The sequence below is a fragment of the Phyllobates terribilis genome, unplaced genomic scaffold (genome assembly GCF_046119375.1).
Source record: "Phyllobates terribilis strain yellow unplaced genomic scaffold, ASM4611937v1 Scaffold_9__5_contigs__length_417890890, whole genome shotgun sequence".
NCBI lineage: Eukaryota > Metazoa > Chordata > Amphibia > Anura > Dendrobatidae > Phyllobates > Phyllobates terribilis.
Window position 1 is genome coordinate 112,495,334 of NW_027362769.1, and position 13,700 is coordinate 112,509,033.

The 13,700-nt window shown below is 37.1% G+C and overlaps 1 protein-coding gene across 2 annotated transcripts in view; it reads right to left on the minus strand.

Annotated features, from left to right (window-relative positions):
* Window positions 1-1,250: 1,250 nt before the first annotated feature.
* Window positions 1,251-13,700, minus strand: part of ITGA6 (integrin subunit alpha 6) — a 98,307-nt gene continuing 85,857 nt past the window's right edge. The window contains exons 24-26 of one of the 2 annotated variants that reach the window (XM_073646942.1): window positions 12,034-12,159; window positions 10,084-10,214; window positions 7,136-7,273 (exon numbers count right to left, since the gene is read on the minus strand). In XM_073646942.1, the coding sequence (XP_073503043.1) occupies window positions 10,107-10,214; window positions 12,034-12,159 (234 nt within the window). In that variant the 3' untranslated portion in view covers window positions 7,136-7,273; window positions 10,084-10,106. Of the gene's footprint in view, window positions 7,274-10,083; window positions 10,215-12,033; window positions 12,160-13,700 lie in introns of both variants that reach the window. The other variant, XM_073646941.1, reaches the window with a different exon arrangement.

Below are 13,700 nucleotides of genomic sequence, written 5' to 3' on the forward strand. Positions count from 1 at the left end.
GAATAACACTTTAAGACCAACAGCAAAGACCATACAAACAACTGAAGCATAGACTAATCCAAGAACTATTCAAGGGACATTGACGACAAGTGAATAAGTTGTTGGTCATCACTATGGGATGGAGTTATTTAACCTACCAGTGATTCAACTTTGCAACACTTACCACATTAAAATGTACAATTGTCTAGGAGTAGAAAAACTTTCTTCCGAAACCATCTCCATACCTTTTTACCTTTTCATGACCCACTTTTACTTGTCTTTCTAAATGTATAATTTAATAATTTCTCACTTTTCTTTTTTAAAAAAAACATCTTTATTTCACGTTTTATTTTACACATATCCACAGGTATGTATATTCACTGTATAGAATTGTTCAACATTTCTAGTTAGTACAAAATGAATTGCAAATAGAAATAAAATGTGACATAGAAACCTGGGTTTAACACTGTACATCTCATGGAAAAGCAACATGTGAATTTGGTACAAGTGCTGGAAAACAACAATACAATATTAAAAAAATGAAATCAGAAAAATGTAATACTACAAGCCATGTAATGTATACTGCCCCTGCTGGACACTTAACTGTAGTGAATGAGTTATTAATTGACTTCCCCAAAGCTGTAGTTCTTCAGTAAAGTGATAGCTCACATTGTTTTCATTGCAAAGTCTTTATTAATTGGATTTTAGATTGAATATTATAATATGTCCTGATTAATTTTAAAATATATATTTTTTATAGGTCTAAACTTCCTTCTAGTTGCCTGAAGTACTAGGTTCGAAGTCAGCTTAGGAGCATACTTTATATTGTATTATTCAGCTCAATGTATACATTATAGGCGCGCCCTAGTGATGGATACAGACAGACAGAATTTTACCATTGAACTTTATGTCTTTGCAAAGGATTTGGAGATTATTTCAAATATTAAAAAATTAATCCACACAGATTTATGCGTCTTTGAGAGAATTGACAATATAATATATTCAGCACATTTTATTTTCCAATCAATACATAGTGGGTGCTTTAAATTTTTTTTAAATTAAATTATTGAAAGCTTTGTAAAAATTTTATGCAGGGGTAAAAGCGGTACCTGTAGCCAACTAACTTTTTCTCCAGAGTTTGGAAGGTGTTATAACTCTCTAAGTATAATTAGTGGTGGGGATCTTAGATCTATTACTGTCTTTCTATTGTAATATACTATGAATACAGCTGTAAAAATATGTAAAAAAAATAATTTACAAGTTTTTGTCTGTTCACCACATTGACTAAAATAAAAAACAACAACACATAAATAATAAAGCATAAGTATCATAATAAAAACAAGCTTCCTTACAGTAGTGATATAAACAATACTGTACAATTTAGACATTTTAGGCCATTCCTGGGGCCAATTGACTGCTTTATTGTCCCCACGATAGAAACTTCCATAGTCATCAATTGGAAACAACCTAAAAAGTAGTAAATTCGATGGTCCCAGAATTTGTGTAGCACTTAGCTGTTAACATTTATCATCCAACCATTAGGATCGCTACTAATCGCAAGAATAGAGGAACTGGGGTAAAAGCAATCAGCAAAAACCTTGCAAAATAGTTGCAAAAAGTTATACAAAGTATATCATTCCCACTGCAGCCATGATGGAAGGGAGAGATGGGTAACTTGCCCCCCCCCCTAGTTTAACCCTATTAATTCAAAATATCTGGAACTACATATTTCCTAATTGTTTCATTGATTTATCATCACATCCCACCGTTTGTCACAGAAATCTGGCATATATAGCACAAGTAATTCGCCTGTCTGAAAAGCAGGAAACTGAAATAAATCTCATATAGTTTCCAAATTCCTATATACACGTCGAGAAAGTTAAAAATAATTCCTTTATCCAGTGTTTACTCAAAGCAGAAAAAAAATCTGCTCATAGCAAGACTTTGCACTTGTTTTTCTTATACTATAGTACAGTATTAAAGTTTTTTTTTTTACTTTTTAAGTAATATACAGTATAATTAGGCAAAACAACCAACATTTAAAATATACTCATTCTGCAAGTTGATTCTACACCAGTCACATACTACATAACGTCTACTTCTACGGTGCAAGACTAGAAATCTCTGCTAAGATACATATTCAGAGTGGATGCAAAAAATAAAAACTAACAGTGTAAATCTCTTTTATACTTTCCACCTTTTTAATATGCACTGCTGACTTTGGCTTTTAAAAAAAAAAGGCTGAACCAATCTGCACTGTGTGAACCGGGTCTTATGTCCTTACAATTCTTTTGTAACTAAAGCGGTAAATTGCTAAAACTGTATCAATGTGAATTACATTTATTTCAGGTCCTGGATAACTTGTCTGGCACTAATTTTGTTTGTCTTTTGTTGCAAAGCATCAGCTTGTATTAGAACCTGTCAGCCCTATATTAATAGGGATAGGTGATAAATACTAGAGTGATGGGGTCTAATCACTGGTCATCAGAAAATGGGACTTTTATTTTTCTTTTGAATGGATGTGGTACTGCATGAGCGCTTTAAGTGGAGCTGTAGTGTGCATGTGTTACCACCGCTCCACTCAGATGGGTGCAACAAGTTTGACCTCTAAACCTCACCGATTTAGTAGTTGCCCTTTTCATTTTTAGATTTTTCTTTAAATAATATTAACGAAAGTATTTTCAGTGCCTATCGCAAATCTACAGTGTGTGCTACCTTTTTTTTTTTTAAATACATCAGGAATATCTGGCCAGCACAGCTTCTTCTCTAGTGTACTCCTAGTCAGTACAGACAGTAAATTAATGCAAGATAATAGCTGCAGTCTTGCAGTATTTTCTGTATGTGAAGGCCTTAGGCTTGGGTTCACATGCCTGTGTATGGACCGCAATACTTGGACTGGTGGCGGGTCTCTCAACCCAAACTTTCAGCCTCTTATGTGTCTATGAGGCTTGTAAGTTTAGGTCGAGAGACCCAGACCCACGGTCAGTCCAGGCAGTGCGGTTCATGTATGGACCATGAAATATGCTCATGTGAACTTGGCCTGATGGTAAAGTTCAAGAGCTGTGGGCCAAGCCTCTTAAGTCTGAGATGTGCCTTGTGGCAAGTCCCTTGGCTGCTTTATTCTTTATGGTGTATCCGTATGGCACCATATTATGAAGCAATATATCTAGGCGAGAACAGCTGCGTAATAGGCCATCTAAAATTAATTTTATATATATTTTTTTTCATTTATTATTATGTTTAAAAAATGTATATATTTTTAAACATAATAATAAATGAAAACACACATATATATATATGTATGTATATATATATATATATATATATATATATATATAATTAATTTATAAATTATATATATTTATAATTTATATAAATTAATTTTAGAGAAATATATATACTTGTTTAGGGACACAAGGTCACTGGATATTTGTAAAAAAAAAAAAAAGAGCTTTCTATAAAAAAAAAAAAAAAGGTCCTCTGTTTTAGTAACATAGTGCCTTGACTTTGTTACAGAACTAATTCGATACATTTTCAGATCTGCTACGTCTGTATATTTCAGACCTCCCAATAAGCGCACAATATACTTGAAAACTGCTTATCAACATTATAAGGTTTTCACTTTTATTTTCCACTTTGCAGTCATATAGATATGTTATAGCTGTATACAAGGAGATTTTTTATAAAATTCTCTGTCGTATACATTTTTTTTTCTTGGTCAAAATAAGAAATAAAGATTTTTCTCCTGGTACTATATAGAGTATAATCTAGGACATTGCTACTCAATAAATCAATCAGGATACAGGCACAGATAATGAGTTCTGTAAACCCAAATTTCAGAAAAGTAAGTGGCCTTGTTGGTATAGGTATAAATATAAGATAGTTTTCCTGTGCAGTTTTAAAAACTAAAATGGAAAAATGGGACTCTGGTTACGATGTGCGAGTAGCACAATCTTTTATTAAAGCGGTTTACATAGGAGTCTCATGCATCACTGGTGACGTTCTGCTTGGTGCAACCTTTCAGTCGTCACCAGGATGATCCAAGGCACCAAAAAGTAGAGAGCAAAAAAACTGACTTTATTTTATTTCGTCATAGGAAATGCATTTTTTTTTATTATAGGATGAAATAGTGTTTATTTTTTTAATCTTTACTTCCGCTGCCTTACATCATCCGCGTTTCTGTAGCTATAATTTTGGTGCGCTGCATATTTTAAAATATAAGTATACTGGGACTACTCTACTTTACTTGCTTTGTATACTAGGTTTCATAACATGGATACAAAGCTAAAGCTTTAATATCTCATCCGATGGAGCATAACACAGTTTCACACAGATTCATACAATATGTGATGAAAAACTGGAAAACATAACAGTATGGCTCCATGGAAGTCTATGGGTGATATATCATAGACGTGGTATGGAGCTAATACAACCATGTTCACAGTAACTAACTACATTCTCAGGAGAGAGAAATATGTATAAGACATTTTGGGGGCAGATTTATCAAAATAGTTTAAAAGAAAGACTGTGTTTCCCATAGCAACCAATCACAGAGCAGCTTTCATTTTACCAAAGCGGTTTTAAAAATGAAAGCTGCTCTCTGATTGGTTGCTATGGGCATCAACAACAGTCTTTCTTTTAGATGATTTTGATAAATGAGGCCTAGTGTTTCTCACAGAAAACTAAACCGTATATAATAAAGAACAGCACTAGAGAACCTCTATGAATTATAGACCTAGCCTACAAAAGATATAGCAAAATGTCGGCAATGTGTTCCCCTTTAGAAATACCATTTTTTTTAATATTTACACATTTCATTATTTACATACTGGGCATACATTGTATTGTCAGGCTGCCAAAAAGAAATGAGATGCCTTTGGCATGAGGCATGATAAGGAAAGATCACAAAACTAAACACAACATAAAATGTAGTACTGCATTATAACAGAAAATATAGCGCAACAAAAAATGCATTAGTATAGTGTTGACCATTAGTTACACCCAAAATAAGAAAAAAAATGCAGAAAATAAATCTTTGGCCTTAAAGTGTATTTATGACCTGAACGCAGTGGAGTCGGCCATTTTTATGGGCATATGGAATATCTCTGATACAAAATGGCTGCCTTCATTGTACACACATGATATGCTTACTCTACATTTAAAGGCAAAAAGAAGCAATAAATACCTCACAGGTTACTATATACAAAAATGACGTCAAAGTGTTGCCGCTAGGTTTGGAATCTGAATTACAAATGTTACCGTGTGGACAGAGAACAATATTGCACATTTTTAGTTTTTACATTTTATAATGTTGCAGCCTTTAAAGAGGACCAGTCATTTGCTATAAATACGTATAATGTTTTAATCTGCTGCTTGGTGGTCTCCTGAATTTGTGTTTTTTTTTTTGCTCCTGCACTTCTTCGTTTCGGAGATATGGTGCTCACTTCCCTGTATATGAACCTAGTATTGTTATCCAACAGGGCGTGGTGCTCAAGAACACTCATTGCAAGGAAATCTGATGATCACGCCCACTTGGCTAAATGCTAGATAGGAAAAAGAAGGCCATAGCTCGGGGATGGAGAAGAAAGAAAAACAACTTCAGATTCAGGAGAAAAAAAATGACATTTAGAGCAAGTGACAGGTCGTGTATAAGCCATCAGGAATGTGTATTAAAAGCAGAAGCAAAACTGCGATACATTGTTTCACTATGGCTAGGTTCACATTGAAAAAAAAAACGTATACGGTGTGGTCACTAGGTTTACATCTAAAAGAAACATATACCTTGTGTTCAACTGCATTTTTCAGTACAGCTGATGCAATGATATACAGGCAATCATTTTTTTGTGATATGTCTGGATAATAAAAGTCTATGGGCACATTAAATATATTGTCATCAGTGGATTTTTATGACGTAGATGTGATGTGAACTAAGCCATTCAGCATTAAGCAGCAATTATCTATTAGGTTTTTCTTGCAATTAAAGGTTTAAAGGCACGCTGTACCAATCTTGTTAGGCACTCAAATGCCTTCAAAGCTATGTGCCATTAAAATGGCTGTATAGTTTTGCATAGGTAATAGAAGTATATGGTATATGGCACAGATGCATGGGGTTTAAGGCAAACAGATCACAGATCTCATCAGAGTGTGTAAGAAGGTCTTATAACAGCTATAAAATCTTCTTTACATTATTAATGCACTTAACGCGTTGTCCACCTTTGGGGACATTTTTTTTTTACTTAAATGCATGTATTTGGGACTAAAAAGCTATTTTGTAATTGGGTTTTATTTGAAATTTGCTCTACAGGTTTTTCTTTAGATTCAACCGTGGTGTGGTGTGTAGTCAGAAGTCAGCTGAGAGGAGCTCAGAAAAAGACATAAAAGAGTTACAGACTCCCCGTCAGATAGTCATAGAAGGCTGACTGACAGATTCTCAGTTAACTCATTTTTTCAGTCAGCAATAAATTGAGAGACTATTGAATGCAAGCAATGCAAAGTTATTAATAAAACCTAAATGCAAAAATGATTTTTTAGCCCTAAATACATGCAATTAAAAAAAAATATTGCCCTCCAAAGGTGGACAAGTAATTCAGTGGCTGACTCCTCATTATTGCATAATAACATCAGATCAGTATTAAATAAAACATAGCACCCCTTCTTTCCAATACTTTGTACATGTAGAAATGGAATCTACCAGGTAATGACTATCTTGTCAAATAAGATGACTTACCAAGACAACTCCCTTTTTCGTAATGAACATGCCTGGCAGTCAGATTTTCCCTGCAATGGCCAATGCAGGTGAAATGTAGTATTGCATGGTGCCCACTCAAATAATGTAATATGTGAAAGAGTCTGGTCCACCAAAAGAGCTCTCAACTTTTGTTTATAAAAGTGGGGTTATTCTAATGGGATGACACCTCTTTAATTCTATATTTCACTTGCAGCTTACAATTCATAAAATCATATATTTCACAGAGCAAGTCCTATTTGTCTTGGAAATAATATCCAGACAGCAACAAAGTCTATCATTTGGCACATACCCAATCCAATCAATGTGGTGCCATCAGCCTACTAAAGTAATCCCTTTTTTTTTTTTTTTTTTTTTTTTTAATATACAAAACATGAAATAACATTTCTAGGAATAGCTTTCATTTTCATTCCAATTGGTGACCCATTGCTTTTTCTCACTGCTTTGTTTTAATTTTCCTTCTTTGAACTGGCGTTCTTCTTTAGGGATTCGTATAGCGTGGTATCGCGGGACACTATCATCGTACCTGGAACGTTTAAAAAATCCAAACTGGAAAGAGAGACAAGATTTGGGTCATTATCAGAAAATTAAGAATGGTTTGTTCAACTTTACTGTGGACAATTTGGACAAAAACAAGAAGATAGTTTAATAAGCCCAAATAGCTATTAGAAAAAGTCAGCAATGAGGCGAAATGAGAAAAAGTTTTTGGATACATGTTTATGGTAGAAAACGTTTAAAAACAAAAACTGGGTCCTCCATGATAAAGTGTCAATAGTAAAAATAATATTGACACTTATAAATTTCCATATTTTCTACTTCTAGGGTGTTTTTTTTTTACACAAGCCCTCAAATGTCCCAAATGGCTTTCTAAAAAAAAAACAAAACAAACAAGACTCTTGGCAAAATTAGTCAACCCAAACAAGTGCAGAAGCACACTGAGGGCATAAGGCACATGAGAACAATGAATATATGAATTTTGAACTGCATTACTGCTATATAGACTATACTTATAGAATTAAGAATCAAGGTACTTTGCGAAAAAATTGATTATTCTTCGTGTGCCCATGTGCTTTGTCCTGGCAGATGGGCACAAGTAATTGGCTAATTTGTGCACCAAGTACCTTAATTCCATAATTCTATCACTCTAATCTCTCTGTCTTCCCTCAATTTAAAGCACTCTTCTATCTGATTGGGATCTATACTATTGTTGAGGCAAAGATTCCTAGTTCATATATAGAATTTCAGAATGAAGTTAAGACTGACATGAAAAAAAGGCAGAGCAAAAGGAGAGACAAGTTTGGAAGGATTACACTCAGCTTGATAAGGATGGGTCTATACCAGGCTTACGCTCTATGATCCACATAAATGCTGGTAGATTTTTTTCAATGAATAGATCTAATGTAGCCGTAGACGATCACTAGCCAAATGCATGCCAAAAAAGTGTCCTTTTGGTGGTGTGGCGCCCCTGAGGGTTCAGTCGCCACAGAGGTACTACATCTCACCCAGAGGTGTGATATCTCACCCTCAGGTAAGGATGGAATACTGCCTGGGACCCACACACTTGCATCCATTACACTTCAGGAGGGAAGGGCAAGATTGCTCCTAAGGGAGAGCACAGTCCCTGGTCCCTGGCTGGAGGGTGGAACCATGTAGTGGGTGTGGGTGGAGGAAGAGGAACAGGGGAGGACTTCAGCAGTGGTATAAAAAAGGGAGTCCACTGTGACATCTCCCCTAGCAACGACCGGCCCGGCTACCGAGTACCCCACGGCCCAGGGGGCGCGTCAGTGGTATCTTTGTGTACTGAAAGGCACAGTAAACTAGGCTTTTCAATACACCTGTATACACATTGTATACATTTTTTTCAATGGGAGCCAATGACAGATGTATGTAATTGTGGAATATGTTGGCATAGCATCTCATGTGCTCCTGCAAATAAGAGAGTGAACATAACGTAATGTAGCTTTATATGACGTTCTAAGTATCCAAAAATCTAGCTGATGGCTCCACTGGGATCTATAAATATTGCCGTTAGGGACTTTCACTAAGCATTTCTTACTTAATTTCCCATGAATAAAGTTAATTTTAAAGTTGATTTTAATCAATACATCTTGGAATAATAATAATTTCCACAATTGGATGTATTTAAAAAAAAATGTTCCTGTGCTGAGATAATCTTATAAATGTGCCCCTGCTGTGTACAGTGTAATGGCTGTGTCTGACCGTGCAGGAACATGGTCTGATCATACCACAGCTCCTGGGCAGGGAAGGAAGAAAAAGAGTATACAGACATTACAGCACGGGATCACAGCTGATTCTTTTTGTGAGATAAATTATCTCCCTGCCTGTTCTTAAAAAATGTTTTACCTCAAAGAAAGAATTATTTGTGATCCCCTGCTGAAATGTCTGTATACTTTTTTGCTCCCCGCCTTCCCTGCCCAGGAGCTGTGGTATGATCAGACCATGTTCCTGCACTGTCAGACACAGTCATTACACAGTACACAGCAGGGGCACATTTATAAGATTATCTCAGCACAGGAACATTTTATTTAAAGAGATCCAATTGTGGAATTTATTATTAATCCAAGATCTATTGATTAAAATGAACTTTGTTAGTGGGAAAATCCCTTTAAGAGGCCAAAAAACAGCTAAATATAGTATTAGAAATTATTCATTGCTCTTTAACTTTAAAGGGATTGTCTACTTCGCTTTTTTAACAGAACTGTTGGGGACAAGTTTTGTGCCACTTGCTAATATATAACTTTTACATTTCTTCTCCTTCTTCCTCACAGATGTCACAGCTCTCCTGTTCTCAGAATGGCTGCTGATGGAGAACCATGTGACCAGACCGCCCATCTGCCTCCTCCAATTGAAAAACACTGCACATGAGAAAGTTGTTTTTGATTGGAGTAGGTTGATGGGCGGCCTGGTCACCTAGAGAGCTGTGCAGTCTGTGAATAAGGCTGAGCTAACAGGTACAGGAGGAGAAAATGTTATCGTTTTGTATTAGTAAGAACCAGACAATCATCTCCTTATCACATTTGCTAAAATAAAGATAAAATGGACACCCCCTTTAAATTGTTATAAAGTATCCATCCATCTTTCTAGGAAAAAAAATCATGAAAACTACTCAACAATGACTGGACAGGTATAGAATAGTCATTTTTTTAGTACTTTTTCCATGCATATACGTTACATATATGTGCTTTAAGAATTATGTTGCCACAGCAGACAAAGCAAGAAGAATAGTCAATTCAATGATTAGTGAAAGTTATCTGCAGCAAAAGCGATGTGTTATGCTTTAAGGAAATCCTGCAGCCAATCCAACACCCAAAAAGCAGTGATTTAAATAGTGAATTTACCAATCACAGAGCGCTGATCAATACTATGCGTCAGATGTCAGCCTCTCTTTATCAGATGGCTGAGTATGGATTTCAGCCTTGTGATAAGTGGCATCAAATTCATCTTGTTTACTTCTCTTGAAAAAGCCACACTACAAAGAATGAAGGTTACACATGGGATGATTTGTGATGATTGCAAAAAGCAATTGGAAGGCAAATCAAAAAATCAGTAAGGCATGTCATGGAGAAGCAATGGTCACAGTTGTGACGGTCTGCTGCGACGACGTCTCATATCAGCTTCTCCTGGTGGAGAAGATAAGATTCCTTATTCCTGAATCGCTCAATCTCTGAATTTTGCAGGGTCAAGGTACTCTAGGGTTTTAGAAAGGACCTTACCTTCTCAACCCTACCAATGTGACCTACTAATACATTTTTCAAAGTAAGGCATAAATTACTGTTAAGAGCCATAGTGGCCAAATTATCTGTATGTCTATATCCAGTTGCAATACAAATAAGAAGGGTATAATTACTCAGTATTTAGTGCAATTTGTTAAAGAGGTATTCTCATTTCAGACAATATTCACAGGATGAACCAAAAATGCCTGATAGATGGAAGTATATATCTCACAGCTAATTGAAGAATGGGATTTCCTAGTTCACTGTTTTCACTTGCTGGTAATTAAAAGATTGCTGTGAATGCACAGCTCTCTCCATTGACTTCTAGGAAAGTTATGAAATTGGCCGAGCAAGATTCAATCTCAGCATAAATATAACTTGTTAGCCTTTCTAATTTTGGTCTGGTAGGTCTCCTTTAATATGGGCATGTCAAATACAACAGCTAGTTGTCATTATTGGCACTTAAAAGATTATATTAGTAAATTATCACCTATGAATAAGAGTTGGGATAACTTATTGATTGCTGGGGATCTCTGGGAAAGGGGTAATGAGGATCCGGAACACTCAGTATTCGGCTATTTCCGGCACTCCCATAGACAATAAATGGAGCAGAAGTCGAGCATACGCTCTTCTACTCCATTCAAGATGAGACTTTGCAGAGCCTTATTTCTGTGTTGCAGAGCACTGTTTTCCAGGATCATTGGTCGGACCGTAAGCAATCAGTACGTTTTTACCCTAAGCAATGGATAGGGAATAATTTACTATCTTGGAAATTACCATATTTTTTTGACTATAAAATGCACCTTTTTTTCCCTCAAATTTTGGAGGAAAATGGGGGTACGTCTCATAGTCCATGTATAGTTTACCGAGTTGTCCACCTGAGCATTTGCCACCTTGGGCGCCATTTTCCTGAAGCCCACCAACGGGAGATCAATGTGCGCAGCGGGGACTTCGCTCCTGCCTCGCACAGTCAACACTTTCCTGAAGCCCATGCCAGGCGATCAATGGCTCCTGCCTCGCAAAGCCGGGACACCTGTCCTCCCAGGCCAGGGCCCGCAGCGTTGCCCCACTCCTGCCGCCGCCGGCTTCCTGCAGCGGTGACCCCGCTTCCTGTGACCCCACTCAACCGCCGCCTCGCCCCTACCCCCCCACCACCAGCAAGCTAAATTCAGACTTTAAGATGGACCACCATTTTCACATTAAAAATTATTTTTTTTTCCTATTTACCTCCTCTAAATTTGGGGTGCGTCTTATGATCTGGTGCGTCTTATAGTCCGAAAAATTCTGTACCTTTTAAACAGCCCCAAACTGCTCAGCTTGATGAAACATGATCAAATAGCAGGGACTAATATAAAATATCTAGGATTATAAAATTGTAAATGAGTTTATAATGGCTTTTAGCAACTATGATGTACGTTAGGTAGCCATACCTATTGACCTGCTATTTGAGACAGTAGCCCCGCCAACCTACTTTTTAACTGTTTGGCTGTGTGTGTTATCAACTTATTTCTAAGGTGCCAGTGACCCTGATGTAGTGAAGCAACCACTTATGTATGAATACTCAAACATACTCACCTTCCATAATATAAACACTAAGAGCGCAAGCATTAAGATCCCTGCTAGTATAGCAACCAGCACAATCCACCATGGTACTCCAGAATATTGCAACGGCGTCTTCTCTGGGAAAACTGTAACACGCACCTTATGTAGATAAATATGGTAAGTGTTTAGTGATATTGCATTTATAATAACCATTTTAAGTTTTACCAGTATTCTCATAATAAATGTTTTGTCATTCATATCAAACATCTCCAGATACACAGCACCGCCTTACTGTCAAACAAACCTGCCCTTTTAATATGATTCATTGACCAACCAATGTGTAAAGAAACACTCATAGCACTAGGGTGTCTAAAAGTTATACATTCATTCTCATTCTGTCCTCTACCAATACGGTGAGTCTGTCAGCTGCTCATTCATTCCTCACTTGTGCCACCTCATTCAAGTTTCCATAAGCCCCATAGACAATGAATACAGCGTCAGGGGGCATGCACGATCGCAACTCCATTTAAGTCCCCCCCTTCATACTGCATGATGCAGGAACGGGAGGCTCAAGACCACCTTTTTTAATGATCAGTGGATATCCCATATATCAGACAAATATTATAGTAAAACATTCACCTTACATGGCTGATCCTTCAAAATACAAGTTCTTCTCACAAAATTAGAATATCATCAAAAAGTTAATTTATTTCAGTTCTTCAATACAAAAAGTGAACCTCCTATATTATATAGAGTCATTAGAAACAGAGTGATCTATTTCAAGTGTTTATTTCTGCTAATGTTGATGATTATGGCTTACAGCCAATGAAAACACAAAAGTCACTACCTCAGTAAATTAGAATACTTTATAACAACAGCTTGAAAAAGGCTTTTAAAATCCGAAATGTTGGCCTACTGAAATGTATGTTCAGTAAATGCACTCAATACTTGGTCCGGGCTCCTTTTGCATCAGTTACTGCATCAATGCGGCAATGTGGCATGGAGGCCATCAGCCTTTGGCACTGCTGAGGTGTTATGGAAGCCCAGGTTGCTTTGATAGCAGCCTTCAGCTCGTCTGCATTGTTGGGTCTGGTGTCTCTCATCTTCCTCTTGAGAATACCCCATAGATTCTCTATGGGGTTAAGGTCAGGTGACTTTGCTGGCCAATCAAGCACAGTGATGCGGGTGTTTGTAAGCCAGGTATTGGTACTTTTGGCAGTGTGGACAGATGCCAAGTCCTGCTGGAGAATGACATTTCCATCTCCAAAAAGCTTGTCGGCAGAGGGAAGCATGAAGAGCTCTAAAATTTCCTGGTAGACGGCTGCGCTGACTTTGGTCTTGATAAAACACAGTGGACCTCCACCAGCAGATGACATGGCTCCTCAAACCATTACTGATTGTAGAAACTTCACACTAGACCTCAAGCAGCTTGGATTGTGGCCTCTCCACTCTTCCTCCAGACTCTGGGACCTTGATTTCCAAATGAAATGCATAATTTACTTTCATCTGAAAACAACACCTTGACCCACTTAGCAACAGTCCAGGTCTTTTTCTCCTTGGCCCAGGTAAGATGCTTCTGGCGTTGTCTATTGGTCATGAGTGGCTTGACACCAGGAATGCGACACTTGTAGCCCATGTCCTGGATACTTCTATGTGTGGTGGCTCTTGAAGCAATGACTCCAGCAGCAGTCCACACCTTG